Source organism: Nipponia nippon, unplaced genomic scaffold, assembly GCF_047370975.1.
Source record: "Nipponia nippon isolate SJK-2023a ecotype South Korea unplaced genomic scaffold, ASM4737097v1 scaffold_19, whole genome shotgun sequence".
Taxonomy (NCBI): domain Eukaryota; kingdom Metazoa; phylum Chordata; class Aves; order Pelecaniformes; family Threskiornithidae; genus Nipponia; species Nipponia nippon.
The window spans coordinates 4,377,000-4,397,908 of NW_028262335.1; the positions used below are offsets into that span (position 1 = coordinate 4,377,000).

A 20,909-nucleotide genomic window follows, 5' to 3' on the forward strand; every position below is an offset into this window, starting at 1 on the left:
TTAAAAGGTCAGTGACCTGGAAAGCTAGGGCCTCACTCTCAGGGCCTCTCCGTAATGACGGCGCTATTAAATTAAGACTGTTATGAAATCAATGCTAAAAAAGCTTTCATGGTAACGAGATTCCATTCAAGGACATGCAAACTGCCTCATGAAATGGACTTAAATTATAAAAAAGAAAAGTAATAAAAGAGGGTTAAATTGAAATCTGCTGAAGAATTTACTTCCTTTAAAGCCCTCCAGCAGTGGGTTGTGCCCCCTTCTCTCAGGTCCTCAAGGTGATCCACTTGTGTCTCTTTGGCATGTAGGGAAAGACAGGGGTTCAACTTCAAAGAACACAAACTACAGAAAAAGGAAGAAAATTAAGGCAGTTTTCTACCGGAGATTCTGGGGCTGACAGCATTTGTTTCCAGGGAATCAAGTGTCTTTGAGCTCTGACTGGGAAGGGGCATGTACAATTAAATAATTTATTCAGCTCTTCAGAAATCACCATTGCCTGGCATCGTGACACTGGCAAAATTTTCTGGAAATCTGATGCACTGCAAAAAATTTTGCAAGACCTACAGGAAAACCTTGTGTAGTAACTCACTTCCTACCAGCCAAAGTAATGAAACAGATTAGTAGATAACAGCATGTAAAAGGGCAACGCTTCCAACAACCTCCAACTCATCTCACCAAGCAAGAGCACGACTGCTTTTGGAAGCATATAGCCCGTTATGTTACATGCGTATACAAAAGACCAATCCAGGTAGCATATCTTCTGAAGACCGTCCAACCTTCCGGGTGGACGCTTTCCCAATATAACTCAACAATTATACATTTACTTGCCCTAATGCACTTCTGTTCTCCCACCACTATTTAATTTCTGAGCTCCTCATATGCTTTTGTCTGTTCCCACAATTCCACTCTGGAAAGGCATTACCGTACTCGTTTTACAGATGAAGAGAACAAGCAACTAAGAAAAAAGTTTTTCATCCAAGATTACACAGTAAGTCTGCAACCTAGCAGTTTTTCCCTTCCCTGCCCCAAAAGACTAGCACCCTGAAAAACAGAGCTCCACATGTATAGTGCACTTCCACCCCCTTTCTCTATCTTGCCAGAAGTTACAGATTCAGAGTACACAAAATTAACAAGCCACATGAGTTACCGGATGGGTAACTGAGCAGTACAGGACATCTGAGGCACAACAGTTAGATGACAGACACATTTCCACAAGGGTTTAAACCCCACATGCTGTCTAATTACTCCCAAGGCGCCGCTGATTCTGTGGCATGTCATCAGCAGAATCAGCGAGTTGGACAAAAAACAAACAGCATCTTTTTTTCCTTTCTTTTCTTTCAGATACTCTGAGGGGAAACAGCTGTTTTTCCCTTCATCTGAAGAAGTTCATGATAAAAAGGAGGAAATGTCATAAATTACACAAAATGCCAGTGTAAGCTTCAAAGAAAATGATAAATGACTCTAATAACTTCATGTTTCTCATTAATGCCTCTGTATTTGGGAGTTTAAAAGTGCTTAAGACAACAGAGAAACCTCATCCAACTTTTGAAAGACCTTTTACAAATCCAGGACACCCTCACTCTCCCAACTGTCATCAACACTATCATCCCTTGTTCCAGAGAGAGCAGTTCAGCAAACCCCTGACCTGAAAGTAACCAGGAAAGCCTACTTGCAGCCTCTGCAACTACTGTTTCACAAGAAACCAGACCCAGTCCAGCGGACGATCCTGAAGAAACTTTCATTTCTCACTGCACTGAAATGCATTAAACAAAACCCAGTTCCTATATTGAATATTAATTAATATTAAAAGGAAATAAAATTTGATTGGCCCTTTCTAGGAAAGAGATGCTTACAAAAAAGAAGAAAAAATTATAATTCAAGGTGGAATCATCTCTGCAAGTCTCAAAAGTGAAATTTCTCAGGCAAAGTTGAGACTGCGGGACCTGAAAGCCCACCCACAGCTAATGCTCCAATCCTGTCCCTGTAGCCCACATGTAGCTGGGGTAGTGGAAGGCTCCCACAGGGGTAGGGTACCTGGTCTTTTCCCTCCACTTCACAGACACAAGGTGACCCAGCACTACCTTCTCTGCTGCAGGAGTTTTTAACCAGACTATGGGCAGTCACAGACCTCTCCTGTACAGTTCCACAAAAGCAACTACGAAAGACAAGTTCATACATGCTGCACAGCTATCTACAGATATGAAAATTCCCCTCCACTGAACTTCTTCTGGGGTCCCTAAAAAGATCTTCTACTGCAATTTCTGCTTGAAGAAACTTGGATCAGAGTAACTGTGAAAAAAATACAAGGGTACCTCTGTATTATTTCCTACAAAGATAATTTTAAAAGAGACTCTTGTAACTGAAATGGTTTCTCCACAGAAAATGCTTTTTTGACTGGCAGTGAGGACTTCTCTACCAGACAGCCTAACTATCTGTAACATGGGGATAAACATTATCATTGGGATGACAATGACTGTATGACAGAGAATAGGGGGAACAGCCTACCAGACCATGTAACCCCTCATTTACTCCGGACTAAACTAGCCACAGCATCTACATTTCAAGAATAATTGCCTCCATCTGCTAGGGCACATAGGTACCATGACAGCGCTCTCGAGCGCTGAACAGAGGTCATGTAAGCTCAGTGGCCAGATTCCACATGCACGTATTTCCAGTGACTGCTGGGTACAGGCACTACTGGACCCTGCTCCTTCCTATCTCCTACTGTTAAGTTTTCAAACAAACAATTAGCACAAAGGAAAGCAGGGCTAATTAACAAACAGGAACAAAACCACAGCTCTACCAAACCATTTCTGCTCTTTAGTAATTATTAGCCAAGTAATTCATAAGAAGTATTAGTTGGGCCACAGTTTCTCTGTGCCTCCATCTCCCCACCCTTCCTCTTCTCCCAGTCAGGGATTTATTAAAATTAAACAGATTAGATGGAGCTCCTGATACTAAAAACTGTTCAGCGAAGCCTGCGGTGGGGAAGTGCAGAGCAAACACCAGAGACATTTGTCTCTAAATTGCTCTAAATACCTTCTGCAAATGAAATTCTAACCTAGCTGTGTTGAGAGAGAAAATGAGGAATAACTGGTCATTGTCAGCACAGAATAAGATCAGGCAGTTATAATATTGCACGATATACTGGGGGCTAAGGATCTCTCGGCAACAATAGATTTTGTATCAGGTTACCCTGGGTAATCAGCACAGCTTTTAGGCTCAGCTTTCCCTTGCTTCATTGCTTCGATGATAGAGTTGAAATCCCCAAGCTTTTATGATTAATTACTCCCCATAGGTCCACATATTTCAAGGAAAAACTCATGGCGCACAGCGGCCAACAGGCTCCAAATTTTAATGCCATCCTGATGGCAGGGCAGGGCGAGCAACATACCTATGTGACTGGAATGTTCTCTAACTGGCACTAGGACAAGCAGTGAGAGGATCACGCCCAAAATGATGTACCCATGAACTACTTGTCATGACATCATGGCTAAAAAAAGAGACTGCCATTCCCTTCTAGGTCCTTTGCTATTCAAGATGAGCAAAGTGGTGCATATACTTGAACTCTCCATCTCATGACATCAGGTCTCAGGCATCTCAATAAACAGTTCATAACTCCAAACAGAATAATATATATTTCATAGGCTTCCCTACTTTTCAAAACTCAAGATTTTTAGCTATAGAATTTGATGTACCCTGAAGTACTTATGACTTCAATGTATAAGTTGGTCACTCCCCTCTGAAGTTTGGAGTTCGTATTTTCAGTATCATTCCAAGTGCTTAAAGTGCTCCATAGTGCATGTAATTAACTCCAAGGTAAGATTGTCCTTATTATTTACATCTTGCGGTAAGAATCTAAGCAATATGGCCCCAGGAGGGTAGCATAATACAGAGTGAACTCCACCTGAAATGCACTGTAACTTGTGGACTAAAAACTTTAAGAAGAAATAAAAGAACGAAAGATAGTTCTGCTGTGAGTCAGAAAGTAAAATAAATGCTCAGTAGGCAATGGCCAAAGTATGTTCCATCTGTCTAAGACGATATAGGATTTGTCAGGATCTGTTCTATCCCTGCTACAGAAAAGGGCTAAACTCAGTCAGTAGTTTACCATTTCAGCCTGAAAGTCAGGTTGACCCCAAGCTTGACCTTAACCTGACCTTGTTTACTTTCACCAAGTCCTTCGCCCTTCATTCCTCTCTCTGGCTCTCTTCGGAAACATTCGACCTTTTCACCTAGAAGCTGGTCATTCTAAAGCCAATGTCATTAAGGTTAGAGCTGACCAACTAGTCCACAACTCTAAACTGTCCTCAGTTCAGAAAAGATCTGATAATAGTTAACCCAAAAACTTCCACTGTGTCTTCTACATTCTACAGTTCCACATCTGGTGCCAATATTGCTCTAGTCAGTTTGGAAGAAAGAGACTGATATTTCTTACAAACTTCAAATCTTTTTTTGAGACAGACTACTTGCTTTGTCCTTAACATCTAATTTTCCATAGCAATACATATTGGCTTTACACTAACTCAAGCTCCCTCATTATCACTGAGACCACAGATTTAAGAGTCCATACCTTTCTTCTTCAGAAATGCTCTTCTGGTTGCAAGAGGACTTTGGCGGACTCGCGGATTCTGTAAAAACTTCACTGCTGTCACAATCTGATGAGGGTAGGAGGATTGGAGAAATAGAAGAGAGAAAAGATCCAAGTTAGGAATGGTCAAATTCCTACTTTACATTATGCATTCTGTACTGCAAAAGTAAGGCACCGCGTCCAACACATGGAGATGGTCTGGAGCTGACACTGATCCAACTTTCAGAAATGGTTCAATGAGCATTAGAGTTTGTGGCTCAACTCTAATCAGACAGCACAATTACAGTATTTCAACCTAGAAGTTTCTTGTTGAATTATTCTTGGAGCATCTCAACCTGTACAAAAAACTCCACTAAGATTCTTAGGGGTTTCTGTCATTTATATTGTGATCTTCTTACCTAAGTTGGCTCCTATAGTTGAGGGCAACCTTGAGATAATGCGTGTGACCTGTAACAGCAGGCTTACTAGTAAGAATGCTTCCTTTCTATCTGACTTAAAGCTCCCTGCAAATTCTAAGAGATTAAGGCTTTTCCGCCATCATTCTAATTTACTGAAAGCAATAAATAAACTTCAGCTCGTCATGGCTGGAAAAGAAGCAACTTCACATGTTTTGGATCATATAACAAAAATATCAAAAAAGTCACTTTTCATTACATAAATGGGTAGGTGAGTGGCTAAATTTATGTTCCACACCAGCAGAAATTACAGATTACTTTAGTCTAAAGACTGACTTCTATGTCCTTCTCTAAGGTGGCACAGCACTTAAAACAAACCACTTATTCAAACAAAGTATGGGATAATACTCAACGGCATCAACGACAACGGTACTAGTTTTTTACATTTCCACTGAGTGCCAATGAAAGGCATTTGATTTTTTTCTTCATACGGTAGGTGAACTTTCCACATACTCTCCTATACTATTACACGTTATTACATGTTGCTGCACTAGTGAAAAACAGCTGATTCACTTTACTTTTATACAAAGGCATCTGTTCTGATCGTGGCATCAGGGGGAATAATTTGCCTGAAGTTAACAGCACTTAGGAGAGGGACACATCCATGTGAACTAGTGGAAGAGATGACTTCCTTCCTCTAGAGCTAAAAATAACCGTGCATACGCATGGAAGAGGTTTTTCTCCCCAAACAGTGGCATGAACCTTCTCCTAAAATGGTGGTATATGCTAGACCTATGTTAGGTAGGTCTCAAAGAGTTTATCTTAAAATACAGTTTCTGGAATTCAGTTCCAAAAAGGTTTTCAGAACTTTTCACAGCAGAAAAAGAAGCAAAAAACCAGCATCACTACTGAAATCACTAAGTTTCACTTTGTGTTTGAATCAAACCCTTCGAATATGCATTTCTGGTCAGAGAGCAAAGTTCTGATGGGTTTAATGGCACTTTCAATGTACTCCTCAGTGCATTCCATCAATGTTTTTTTTCTTTTAAATTGCATCTCTTATTTCTTTAAATACATTAATCAGGCTAGTGTAGGCAAAACGGATCCATTGGACAATGCAATAAACATGAATTATCATCTATCCAACACGCATAATGGCTTAAAAATACATAATAGCAGGTGTAGTTTAAATGATTAGTTATTACACCTGTGGTGGGTCTGATTCAATTGGGGAAAATCATCTTTAATAGGTTAAAAGGTTTAGATCACCAGGCTTCCCTTAAAGTGGCTGTAGAGAGGGTATGATGGAGTACGCTGTCATTACTAATTCATTTAAGAAAAACATGGGGGATACAGCAAAGAACAGCATAAACGAGCGAATCCAATTTAAACATCAGGTAAAGCAGAAAACACCTTTTAAAAAAGCATGATAAATGAATTTGGAAGAGAGATGAAATTGACATATTTATTTTAACGGGAATTTGACAAAGTCCCAGCACACTTCAAAGTTGGGAGCATAAAATGAATGGGGTGTTTTTAATTCTCTTGCTTTTCATATTTTCCTTCTTTTTTTCCCTTAAGTTTACATTCAGTAATTTTGAACCATAAAATACTACAGCAAAATAACCCACATAAAGTACACTTCGGTTTCATTTATGTGCACTTGATCTGTCTCCAGCTGAAATGCAGGTGACAGGCAAATCACAGGTTTAAACTGTGCTGATATTGCTACGCCAGATGCAGAAATATAAAGCGGCCAAACTAATAACCTTAAGATAATATGCTGAATAAGAAAGATGCCCAAATGAGCAGACCAACAGATACGTGAACATATCAAAACCACTTTCCTTCTAACAATAATTACTTGTTTGTTTCTTCAGAAACTCAACGCTCCCTCCCACATTCAGTGAGCTAGAGACAGACACAAAAGGCCTGCAGACCTGAAATTCTGCAAGCTCTCATATTTAATTATCAGTTTTTAAGCATTAAAAAGCCTGTAAGAAATAAGCAGTATTTTTCATTGTGCTATTTCAATCACAACCACGTGAAGATTTATTGATTCTACCTCTTTATTAAAACTTATTTTTGCCTTGTAAAAATGTAAACATTTCAGTAGTAAATTTCACTCCAAAATAAACTTCTATTTTATCTCTTCCCTGCATCACTTCCTCCATTATTTACAAAGTTTTAAATCTTAAAACAAAATAAAATTACAAGCAACAACAAACTTCATAAAAAAGAATCCTGGACGTGTATTCTTCCTCCCAATAATCCCATGTTTCTCCTATGTGTTTGCATTTTCCTCTGAACATTCCTCCTATAGGCTGAGCTGAAACTTCTTCATTTTTATAACTCATCCTGTATACACGAGCAACTTATGAAGCAATTTTGGCCATGTCAAAATGCCAATATTTTCAACAAACATACACAAGAACTCTCCTACCTTCTATGGATCATCTTCTTTGCACAAACAAGGGCAACTGCAGTCCATAATTTAAACAGAAAAAGGAGGAGGAAGATGAGAAGACTTTGCAGTCCTGTGCATAGCCAAAAAAATCATGCAGCAAATAGCACTCTGACTCAGCTGGTAACATTGTTCCATACTATTTCTGTATCATTTGTAACACTTCTCCAAATTTTTGTAGTATTAGGACACTGCCAAATAATGTGCATTGTATCACTACTCTGATTCTTAGATTGCCAGCACACACTGGCCAGCAAACTAGTTTTATCTAGTGGATCAGGTACAAACTTCTCTTCATGAAAGACAGTGTATTTGGCTTTTAAAAGCAAGTCAGTTCCATACACTTGCTATCCTACTGCCACTTCTCCTGCCGTGATATGATACACAAAGACATATTTCTGACTGGGTGGTGGTGGGTGGAATCCTGCAGCAGGTCTTGTCCTACAGTTTGATTTTCTAATTAGAAGATGAATGTAACTATTCATGGATTATATTTCTGTCTGGCCAAATTACATAAATTCAGGCCAAATATTCTGCTTCAATGTCAAAGATATAAAATGGAGACAGGAACTTTATTGCAGATGTTGTGGGAGTGCAGCAGGCTGGCGAAATTCTGGGCCGAAGCACAGCACTTTGACATTACAGCCAAGGTCCCTCATTCCTAATTTCCCTCCCTTTTGCGTTAATGGGGAAGGTAAAGACAGCCTTATTTCTTATTATGCTCCAAGCTGCAGGGTTTCCAATGAAGCAATCTAAGCTACTTTAGCAGTTACTAGCATTAGAAAAATAAACCATGAAATTTAAAATACTGGGGCAAATACCCACTTTCTATCATCTCAAACAAACAAACAAACAAACAAACAAACAAAAAACCAAAAACCTAATCAATTAACAAAAATGTAAAAGAAAATCTCCTTCATTAATAAAAGTTCCACGGGATTCAGTAACAGAGTTCCACATGGAAAACAGAATCAAAAGCCACCAGGAGCACAGCCCGTAAGAGCTCAAATAGATTTCCTAATACTGGGAACCCTCTGTAGGTTATTGCTAAACAGCATTTGTTGATAGACTGAGACTTTGAGATGACCTGTGATGTAAAGGTTGGGTCTGAATTATACGTTGCATGGGATGGTATTTTGTCTTTCTGAGTGGATCTGTATCTGTTTAAATGCAACACTTCTTTTCATTAAGCAGAGGCGGCACAGGCCATGAACTATGCACAGACAGTTTACATTACATGTGCGGAAGCAATCAACACTGGCAATATACATGACGTATGTAAAAGAACTTGGAATTAATTTTTTTCCAGTGTATTAAAAAATAATAATATGGCACTATCAACACACACTCAACCTATTTCAGCCAGAGCAGAAGGCCACAGCTATAGGGCAAATGGAACTGATCAATATATTAGCCTACAGCAACACCCCCTCAGTGTACGGCTGTATGTTTGCAAGCCTCAGAAGATTAAATTGTCTGTGAAAGGTTTCTGCACTCCTACTCTAAAGGAGATACCCAGAATCCTGTTAACAAGCATCAGGCTAAAGCCAACTTACGTTTTAACAAGGGCTGACTTAAAAGCCTGGCACTGCAATGAACAAGAAAACCCCTTCAAACAGAAATGCTGCATTTTAGTAAGAAATCAGTGCTCTGCCAGGACTAACTTGACAAATATGGTTATCGGTGGCACACGGAAATAGTTGCAAAGCAGCTGTTAATCAGGGAAACACATCATAGAACGCTGATGCTAGCACTCATGAAAAAATGCAAGGGGCTAATTATGAAGCCATATATCTCACTAAAGAGGCACTGTTCCTGGAGATTCCAGGCAGAGCTCTCTCGGAGTCGGGGTCCTGGGACACTACATACACAATGTTCTCCAAGACAAGCTTCCTTCTCCCAGGACAAACGTTTTCCCAGTTCAGTGTTCTGGGCCCCAGAATCCCTGCGAAATTCATAGTTCACAGAAACTGCCTGTTATGTCTAAATAAATTATCTGCAGGTCGGTCAGGAGAGAGGGAACACTTTAAAGCTCCTATGATTTCATTGGAATTTTTATGAAACCATGCAGAACCCCAGGAATTATTTCTGTTGCGATAGAACCTGGAAACCTACAAAGTTTGGCAGATCTCAAAGTCATATCGAGAAAAGTTTAAAAATGCAATAACAACAATTAAAAAAACAAAAAGGTAAAGCAGAGCAAAGAAAAAAAAATAATACCATTTACAGCGAGATGCACAGGAGCCGAACCAGAAAAGAACAAAGCCCAGGAAGAAACAAGCTTCAAACCATAGCTGAGATTAAGAGCCCAGAACTAAAAGAATACAGAATAGTAAGCAAAAAACGGTAATGCAGGCTAAAAAGGAAAAATCCCAGGTGCCCGGAAACTCAGGCAACTGAGAGTTCTGTGAATGAAATCTGACTCAAAATCATCAACGTAACAGCAAGCAGATGAAAGGTAGGAAAGCACACTCCAGCCACGTATTCGCGGCCCGGTTTTCACCAAGGGCTGAAGGCGGCCGGCCGCCGCGGCGGGCGCGGGCGCGGGGCGGGTGCGGCGGGGAGCGCGGCGGGGGGCGCCGCCAGCGCGGAGCCAGCGCGGAGCCAGCGCTCCCCCTAGCCGAGGCCCGCGGCAGGCCGCGCTGGGGGCAGGCTGCGCCAGCCGGCGAAGCCCAAATTAAGTGTTTTCACTCAGTGGAAATGAAATGTTTTGCAAGATGAAACAGAAAGAAAATTGAGGTTTTAGGTAATTACTAGTTGGCATTTACATATCACAGCCTGGTTCAACACCTATTCATTTTCCTCTTTTATTTTCAATTTTTTAAAATTGCTCATTAAAATGAACACATGACAGGGACGGGGGGAAAAATTACTCTTCCTCTTTTTCCTGAGGACTACAAAATCCAGATCTACTTTAAATACATTTATCTATAATTATCACATACAAAAAAGCCTTACTTAATTTACATTAATAGGGTGACCAAAAAAAAAAAAAAAATTGATAAAAGCCAGAAAAAATCCAAGCTGAGCTGTCTTCGTGTCATCTTGTTGTGCCTACTTAGTTCCAGGGACAGCCTCCGCAGAGCCAGGACCCCTGCCACTCCCTACGCATGCTGGAATGAGCAGAAATGAAGCAGCTGAAAAATCTCCGGTGCACGCTGCTATCCTATGCCCACCAGTTTCACCCACCAGTTTCGCTACAGAGGCGTGCTTTCAGATGCTTGCTTTCCCTTCAACATACTTTCCCCTCATTTCTTCTACTATTCTCGCTACAAAGAAGTGACTCCATACAGTCTCTATTCTCAACTTCTTTGTTCCAGGAGCCACTTCACACTTCCTCCAGCTGTTCATAAAGGCGTGACCTTTCCACCTTCTCTATTCACACAGAACCAGTCTTTCCTCACATAACCTTCCCATTTCCAGGGATCCTGATCCGCAGCTCGAATCAGACTTACAGGTTCTCTCAGCTCGGTGGCCTCTCCATTCAGATTCCCATTGTTCAGCTAAATAAATATTTCCTATGCAAAACCCTCAATTTTCCTGCGCCCTTCAGCTTTTTTTAATTTTAACCTTGCGAAAGTCTTATTTAACCCCACAATGCATTCTAGGATACAATTTGTATGAAAAATGCTATATAAAATAAAGTTTTATTGTATCATATGTTAGGGACATAAAACATCCCTGATAGAAGTGTACAGGAGCTGACATGATAGACTAATATATTTTAAGGTCTATTGTGTAAATATGTATTTAGGGAATTCTAAAGCATGGTATTATTGACCCAAGTCTCTCTTAAAACACATTGATATATGGAGTAAAAGCCCTTATGAAAAGTAGCAACTTCATCTGTGCAGTAGTCACCTTTCAAAGTGAAATATCTCTGCCATCTCCAGTTTTCTCTGATTCGATTTAAAACATAGTGGACATCTTGACAAAATTCCTCTCTTTTTGAGAGGAATAATATTACATGCATAAAATTAAAAAGAACAAGAAACTTTTACACATGCTTTAAAAGAAACGTACAATAACTATTTTTATACACAGAGAAAATGTGTTACCTATGTATTTTTTTTATTTCAGAAAGACAGACATCTCCAAATGAGACTTCGTAACATCAAGTTTAACACAATACAAACTGTTACAGGAAAGTGGTAAATGCTGGAAAAACATCTTCTAAGAAATATGAGCAGGAGAGCAAACTAAATGTATTAAACTGATAATGCAGCCATAATAAATTTTAACCAATGAGTAGCATGAACCTTTTTTCTAGAGTTCAAACATTTTAGCTTTTTATTGAAAAGATATAATCGCACTTTCAGAGGAAAAATAAACTTTAAAAATTCCCTTTTGTACTTCTGCCTAAGCTTAAGTTGCAAGCTTCCTACAATCACCAGTACCACCAAAGAAGGTATTGCAGCAAGATGAACAAGGTGGGGGGGTGCGGGGGGAATAATGCTTCCAATTCAACTGGCAGCAAATTATTTGAAGTTGTGTTTACATAAAAACTGCAATAACCTCAGCGCTGAATGTACTGGATCATTGTGGATAATATATGGACTAGAAGGTCAGCGTCTCACGCAAGTAGGTAAGGTATCTAGCTTCCAAGTGCGGGTGAAGCCAGTCTGCCATAAGGTTAACAAACTGATTCAACAGGACCTAAGACAGACACCAGAGAGAAGGCGAAAGGTCAAAACTTATTGAAGAGAATCTGATTTTTATAACTTTTCATGACAGTACCCAATTTATACATCTTGCTTCTGCCTTCTTACAGAAGGAAGCTTAGGGATCACTGAGGCTCTGTGCTGTAAAATTAATGCAAGTGTCAAGCTGTTGAGCTGAATCACTCCAAAGGAATGTAATGACTCAGTGTCCGAGATGCTCACTACAGCAGGACTAAGACCATTCCGTCGCTCCACAACTAAAACAAATGCATGATACAGCTTTCCGGGGAGTGGATGGCAGCACCTCCAACTCCTACCTTTTTCACTCCTTTCTCCATATTACCATTACTTAAGAGTTCAAATACAACAGCTTTTGAAAGAAATCTCTTTTACTCTATTATCTTCACATGTGCAGAACGCAAAAAACAATGAAGCTGTAATTTATTACATTTTCATTCTTTTAACTACAGGGCAGACAAGAACTGCTGAAGGTTCATTCACATGCTAGGGAGCTAGAAGATGACGTAAGGATAGGAAGTCCGTGTCACATCTAACAATTGTGCCTGAGTACTTAAAATCGCTATTGAATGGTAGACTCCAGAAGGCTGAATCAATCAAAGAGATGCACCAGAACAGGATCATTGTTCAGACTTACTTAGATCCTTCTAATTCCACAGTCAAGGGACTGGAAAATTCCAGTAATACAATGGCTTAGATTTAGTGCAAGAGGATCGAAAGTAGAACCCATCTGTGGAAGATGCTATGAAGATGTTTTAAACTGAAATGACTCAAACGGACAGGAAAAATCAGCAAGCTATTATTCCTTGAACCTGCTATTTCAAGAACCCCATTTAACAAAATTCTTACTCCGTGGGAAATGTAGATTAGAAAATGAGTGTTTTCCTTGCAGCAACAAAACCCCAAAGAATTAGGGGTGAAGTCAGGGGGCTACGATGGCATTATTACATGGAAGATCTGAATGAATAAGGAGATGCTGGAGGAAACTACTTGGATCACCAGAATCTAACAAACAAAAGGTTTCATGTTGGAAACATTAAAGAAGCTGGAAATTCTGACAGGTGCGCAATAAATCATGCAAACCACAGCAGCTGGGAAGTAACAGCAAAAGGAGAAGGACTTAAGACACTGGAAGACCTTTATGTAAATTTATTATTTTACTTAGAGCTCTTTGGGACAAGAATCGTCCTTTTACTCTGTATTTGCACAGTGCCTGGTGCTGGTCTGCAACTGGGCTCCTAGACATTTATTACAACACAAATAATAATGAAGACTGAGCAGACCACGCACTTTGTTCCTGCTGTTAATTGCCCCATTAAGGGACAAACTAAGTAAGGGGCAAGAAATCTGATTGGCCAGAGCTGCCTAGTCTATGGGGATTGCAAGTGGAATAATTTTATAGATTCAAAAGCAGCTGCATCCCTTGTCTTTGTCCAGTTCTCAACAGAAAGAAGCTCACATCACAGAATTTCTCCTTCTTATGTAGGAACTTGCATGAGCAGCCTCAAAAGTAACTGAGCTTCCCTGTCAACTCTTAGGATGATTCTTCTAGAACAGGAGTGAAACACAATGTAAGGGCAAACATGAGGAACGTTTCCACTGTAGCTGTTCATACCATAAATATTCTGCAAACAACGGGTGCACTTCATTTTCCCCTGGGGTCAATTTGGCATTTTTCACGGATGTTACATTCACTACTTAAAGAAACAAAGCATATAGGTGTCAGGACAAACTCAGGATGCTGCTCAACCAATACAGCACTGTATGTACCAAAAAATCACCTGTACTGATCACCAACTCCTCTCTCTTGAAACACTTGAGTAAGATCCCACCATCCTAAACTCAGTTAAAATGTCCAAGAGAATTAGTTCTAAAGAGAGCTATACTCAAGCCAGGGTGCTCCTGCCTAGTCTCTGCACAGAAATTTTGGTCCAAACCAGGAAGGCCTACAAAATCAGAGAAGGTTCAAAATGGCACTTCTACCTTTTTTTGTTTTCCTCAAACATTGGCACAGCCAGCACATGTCAGGGACTATTATAATTATACTCTTTACTTGCTGAAAAAATTAATAAACAATTACTCACTTCAGGAAAAAAAAGAAAGCAGCCGTTTCCTTGACAAATGCTGCAGAAAGCATCGACAATCTCTCTGGAATCTGGGTCCATACCACAGCAAGGGATTAACACCAATGTAAGAATGGCCATTGTTGCTACGGAGAACCGGCACAACTGAGAGCTTGAGTCTGTAACGTTGCAGTATTCTCAAGACAAGGCACCTGATCCATAGGAGCTACAGGGCGTTATTCTATCTTTGCAACAGAAGGAAGTAGATTCAGTCTTTAATGCTGCTTTGGCCCAAGTACAGGCTGTTCAATCAATTTCTACTAAGCCACAAAGTCCAAAACTGGGGGTAAGTGTTTGAAACGCACTAGTTTCAACCCTGCTAGGCCAGAAAGGGCTTCCACACTGCCTTCGTGGCTGGAAACTAAGGGTTACCTCTACTGTGGTAGGAAGTCAAGCTCGGCTTCCCAGGAAATCATGAGGATGGTAAAAAATACACGCTTTCCTCAACAAATAGGTGAGACAGCAAACGTCTGGGATCCTGATAAATTCTTTGCATAAATTTATTTGCAGCCTAAATCTTGACTAAAATCTGCCATTCAATTAGTTCTTCCCTAAAATATTGGCAAGTTCTATATTAACTTCCTTGAGAATCCAGAGGGAACTCAGGTGCATTTGTACTGAAAGGCTTCCAATTTTCTTCAAAAAATTAAATAAAGTTAAATAAATCCCACATATCCCTTTTTAAGCAGACCCATGCTACTCAGTCTTCTCCCCACCTTAAATCAATGGTAACCCAATTCAAATGCCTTAGAGCTCTGTCTGAGAACTAGTGGAGAGATCAACGCTTTTTATCTTAAGGATTATGGATCGCTACTTGGCTGACTAACATACCCAGCAGCCCATTAGAAATACCACAAAGGGCACAGTGTTCTCCTTCCACCCCTCAGACTTGAGAAAGCAGCATATAAAACTTCACCCCTTCATGTTGTAGTTCTTAGCCTGCCTGCCTTGTTTCATACTCTAAACATACCAAGATTTATTAACCTTTACAGTAAAAACAAATAAAATAATGATGAAGTAAAAACACAGTGATGTAAGGGCTGCAGCTAGCACCGTTTATCTGTGGAAATCCAATTAGTGCTCAAGTGGCAGAGATACCTGGAAAAGTGCTCACAATCAAATCAAAAAATGATACAAAAACATTACCCTGATGGCTAAAAACTCCACATTTAAACATTTAAAGTAATAAAGGTGCTTTTATTGAGTATTTTCTATATTTCATTAGGTCCCAAATTGACGAGGAGCCCTAGAGATGCATTTCCTGGGCTTTCGCATCCTTAGACCAAATGCTTGACTTTGTTGTTGTTGTTGTAAAACAAAAAAAGAAACAGTGTTTCTTGCTAGAATGGCAAACTTCCTTCTGCAGTAGCAACTACAGCAACAATTGCATATGCAGGAAACACTGACAAGTCTATGAAGATATTCTGACTTCTTAGATCTGACACATTCATTCTGTACTCACCATGACGTGAGCAGAAATGTTGTCTGAATTACTTTCGCATGTAAGAGTATCTGGATTTACCTCTGTGGTTGTGATCTACCAGAAATTCTTCTCTCAAAGCCATCGCCTCATGTCCCTTGGCTGGGAAAGCGACCATATTGATGAGACAGTTGCTAGAAAGGCAAGTACCCACTGTACACCTTGACAGGCTCAGAAAAGAAGGTAGGAACGGAATAAATAATGAGATTAGTCAAGCCCCTAGCAGTAGGGCCCTCAAATTAGGTCTGTTTACAAGACTTATAGAAAAAGCACGCAGTGCAACGCCCGTGCTCTGTCTTTCTGAATACTGTGACTCTGCTGCTTTTTGTCAGCATTACATTCACTTAAATTCATGAAAAGAGGAATCAGGAGAGAGTCACTGTCAATGAGCAGAAGACCAAACTTGGGAGTAAAAATTTTCTTCATCTCTCTAAAACCACAGAACAGGAGACAATAATACTTCATAAGTTTGGGAGCACCTAATAGAACCTTACCCATTGGTTTGCTTACAGCAATATGTTACACTTGCTTCCAGTACCAATTTATGCATGCTGCTCTTAAGCTTTACAGAGAGGAGCTGAATATACGCATTCAGAATAGACTGCATTAAATGCCAAATAAAATGCACTCGAATTGCATTCCAAGGTGAATTAACTGAGCTAAAAGAAGCAAACTTCCTTGAACCATACAGAAAGTATATTTATATTTATATCATTTATATTTCAGAAGGATTTTGTATTTTGTCCATCTATTTTTAGAAGTCCAAAAGTCTTTACTACCTTTCTAGGGAGAAGATTTCATGACAGGTCACTGCCAGGATTTTTACCTAATGCTAATCCTTAAGTTCCTTTTTTTGCAATATGAATCCACTGCTCAGAAATAGATTCAAGACTTAAGAATACGATATGAACAGCTGGAATTGTACTAGGTACCAGAAAAATAGTTATTTCCTGACTTTACTGTTTCGCTGGGCTGCTACTCACACTCCTATGTTCTGAACTGACTGGCCCTATGTGCGGCATTCTCTTTCTACAGAGAATATTCATGAATTAGCTTTTAGATGCCAAAGAGTACAACCTGTCTTCAGGGAGCAATTTCTATGTCTCTAACTTTTGTGCTTGGTATGTAGCAAATTATAAAGAGGAATGTGATACCTAGAATTTGCACACTGAAATGTAAAATGTTTAAAATAAAAAATTAAGGACAAAACACCTGTATCAAACAGATTCAACACAACAACGTTTAGATTCCCCTCCTCTCCGTCCCCTGTAATCAAAAGGGATGAGTACTGGGTAAGAATCAGTGGTGAGAGACCTCCTGCTCCTGTCTGGAGTATAAAAAGTCCTGGTTTATTATTCTGCATTTGCATGTGGCAGCAAATGTGTAAATGTTTTAATAATACAAAAATCCCAGTAGAGTGGAGGAGGAGGATATGAAAGAAAGAAATACAAGGACATTTACTTTCTTGAGAGTGAGATAGAAGGGAAAAGAGAGAAAGAAGATGACACGATAAGGGACAAAGCAAGCTTTCTGGGGTGTATCTGGAAAAAGCTAGAAGAGAAATCATTAGGAAGTCCATAGAGCATCTACAGTGATACAGTGCGGATCAATTCATTTAACACTGCCCTGTACATTTACAGAAAAGTACTTTTGATATAATAAAGGCTCATAAACACACAGAAATTGGGTTAGACCTGTTTCAAATTCCTGCCAAACAATGGTTCAGAAAAATGAAGCTCTATTTTAATTAGCTCGACTCAAGAGTGATTTGATAACAGCAGATGCTGTCTGGATGCTTTCAGCTTGATGGGCTCCACATACATGAACTTAAGAGTGGCTTTGATGCAATTAGATATCTCTCTCTCCTTTAACATGTGTTAAGCTGAACCAATGGCTTGTGTCTATTTAACATCTTGAACTAGAAGGATATTGACACTCTTCCTCATTCTTCTCCAAATGAGCAGAGCTAAAGCAAAGAGAAGGCAGCATATTTGGAGCAGAAGCCATGCCATTTCAACAACTTGAAGACAGAAAGGAAAGGGCACCAATACATTACCCACAACATAATATTAAGGTCCTAACATTAGATCTGTTTCTACCACTATCCACTTTTCCTGGCATGTAATTTTTACAGGCTTGGTTAGTCCCAGTCCAAAAAAACGCCCTATCAATTGCTGCTTCAACTTATGTCATTTTCTGTGAAAACAAGAGGGACTCAATAATAATTCCATACATCCCTTTCAGTCCTGTATTCCCAGAAGATACTCCAAACACACAGTGTACCATTAGAGTAGCTTCCATTCGGTCATGGTACTGCTCTCCCACCTACTGTCCACCACTTTCTTTTAGAGACAACTTCTTCCATTTCTAGAAATATTTGTGCATTGGCACAACACTTTGCCTTTCTAAAGTGATCTACCTACCTCACTCTGTAGCCATAAAGTACAGGCATTTGCTAAAGGACACATGCAACATAGGAACTGCTTTAATGCATCAGGGACAAGGCTAATAGGAGGTCTTGATTTGTTAATTATCTGTCAGTTTGTCACAGCTGGGCTGCAAGGAGTGGGTGAGGGGGAATCTTTCTGCTTGGTTCTTTCTCTAAATGCTGAATTAGGCTGTCAAAACCTTCATCCCACCACAAGAGGCTGTGAAAAGAAGAGCCAGACTATCCTTTTCTTCCTTCTTTTCCCAGCAGGATATGCCGCTTCAGATGTCCTACCCTCCCACCATGTCTCTGGAAATGTATATGGCATATATAAAATGACCTTCACACCATCATACTGTGCCCAGTTTAGTCAAGGGACACTAGCAGACCTGAGCATGATAAATCAGAGAGGAAATCCCAGTGCCAGGGGAGCATGCAAGAGGCATTTATTCTGCAGGGAGTCCTAAAGTTGCTACCTGCTTGAATCAGCAATTTCAGAGCAGGGTTGGCCCCTGTGAGAGCAGACAGATAGATACACATGGAGTTAGAGAGATAAAGAGGTGGAGTAGTGGCAAGATCTCTGCCCCATGTAGTCTTCTACGTAGGGGAAAAAGTTCAGGCTGTGAAATGGGATAAAGCATGGAATACCCCGATGGAGACAAAGCCAGAAAAGCAGAAACCAGGCTGTGATACAGCAGTAGAATTTACTATAAATGCTTATGCCTCTTAAATCCAGCTAAATGTGGCCGTTAAGCCATGAGAGCCTAGGGAGATCCCCACCCACTCCTCTGTTTTCCCTGCAGGCCACGTCCAGAGCATCCCATCACTCAAGTCCTCTCCTCAACAGGCCCTGCATTATGAAAAATTGCCTGCAGGAGCTTCCCACATGCAGCAGACACACCCCTTTTCTACCACCAGCGATGCTTCTCCCTTTCAGGTGTGGGAGGCTCAAAATTTATTCCATGTACACAGGGTTACTGCCTGCTTGAGATGGGAGAATTGGGGGCATTCAGCTCTGGCTTTGTACAGGTGATCAGAAGCTATAAAGTCACCTGAACCGGAAAAAATGACCATGAGCATTCCCCTAGTCCATTGCAACATTAAAAAAAAGGTGTCTCAAGTTAACATTTGTTTATTTCACACTTAGGACAGCCAGCCAAGGAACACATACATAAAGTCAGTATGCAAGTCAAATTCTCAAAGCAATTTTCTTCTGTGGACCATCTTCTCCTATAGTTTGACAAAACTGGTGCTTTTCATCTTTTGAGCTAGAATCCCTTAGAACCAGCATTTCATTTTCTAGTATGACCCACCTACCAGTATACAGCACGTCAGCTGTAAGGGTGGAATAAGAGCTACAGTTTCCTCACCTCATTATTCAGTCCTGAGCACTAAAACAAACAATACATTTTTGCACAGACAGTGCTACCTTCCCCAGGTGGGGCCTACTGAGAAATCCACTGAGGACAAAATAACCGTCTTTATCTTTCATAAGGTAAAGTTAATAGATCCATTTTGGGGAACATTTGCAGAGCTTGTCCCAGGAAAATAAAATGTGCTAAAGCACTGCTTCTCAAACTTCATGTGAGCTTGACTCCCTTTTGCACTCATCTGTTGTGGTGGCTCATCCCACATTCCTCTGCTGAGATGGCAGGAAGTTCCTTCAGGAAAATGAGAGTTACTGGAATAAATGCTAACTCTTCAAACTAGGAGGAACAGAACTCCTAATAGCAATTACAAGTAGAAAGCTGTTTACTGGCCAGTGACTTTGTGACTTCTTTGAAGCATTTTGCATCCCTTTGGGGGTTACAACCTAAGTTTGAGAAACACTGCTTTAAGGAACTTAACTATAAAGAGACATAGCATTGGTGACAATGTGATGACATAGCATTGTTCCCCACCCCACACCTACATAAGAGTTTAGGAGCAATTCCCAGCAGGTCCTGGTGGCCTCAGCCCCTTTGCCTTCAAGAGCTCTGCCCTACAGTGATACAGACTCATGGGTGTTGAGATGATGCTTGAGATAAAGACCCAGTAGCATCGATAATACAACCAATGCAGCAGTCAGCATTAATTATTCCAAACTACTATAGGGCAAGGCCTGTGTCTCTTAAAACATCTGTCTCTCAATCTTCTGGTCTTTAATAAAATCACCCTCCCAGCCATAGGGTGTAACTGGAATTGTACATACGCATGTGCATGCAAAACCATAAATGCATAAGGAGAGATTCAGGTCCTCATTAAAAAAATGGAATAAATAAGAATTCACCAAGGAATTCTGCCAGAGTCTGATTTCCAGATCTGGTTTTGCTGCATTCTTGCCCACAGCCTGCAGAGTTCTGGGTGCCTCCCTATCCTTCTCCAGCTGCAGAGTCCTCTTCAAATTCAGACTTCTTGCACCTATAATTACTAGGTGCCCTGTGCCAGGCTCCTTTAATTAACCAACCCAACTCTTCTCCCTTTGGGATCAGACTAAGCTCTTTTTTATTAGTTCCATCATTAGTTCCATCAGTATCTAGGCCTAAGCAGGATCCCTTATACCACTTCGTGAGCGGAGCTGTAGGGTGCAAATGACCTCCTAAGCACTTTCCTGCAGAAGAGGCAAAGAAAGCAAGGCTATGAACCAAAGGGAAATGGCATGAGGGGTTGATACAACACCTTTCAAACTTAATTACATCAGCAAAAATGACACAGATCAAATCCTCAGGAAAATGCCTTGCATGAGGGGGACCTTGGTGTGCCAGTTAGGTGC

At 40.3% G+C, this 20,909-nt stretch overlaps 1 protein-coding gene across 1 annotated transcript in view; it reads right to left on the reverse strand.

Moving 5' to 3' along the window:
• Positions 1 to 20,909, reverse strand: part of PEX14 (peroxisomal biogenesis factor 14) — a 79,342-nt gene that overhangs the window by 37,305 nt on the left and 21,128 nt on the right. The window contains exon 3 of the mRNA XM_087755271.1: positions 4,571 to 4,655. Within this exon, the coding sequence (XP_087611397.1) occupies positions 4,571 to 4,655 (85 nt within the window). The remainder of the gene's footprint in view (positions 1 to 4,570; positions 4,656 to 20,909) is intronic.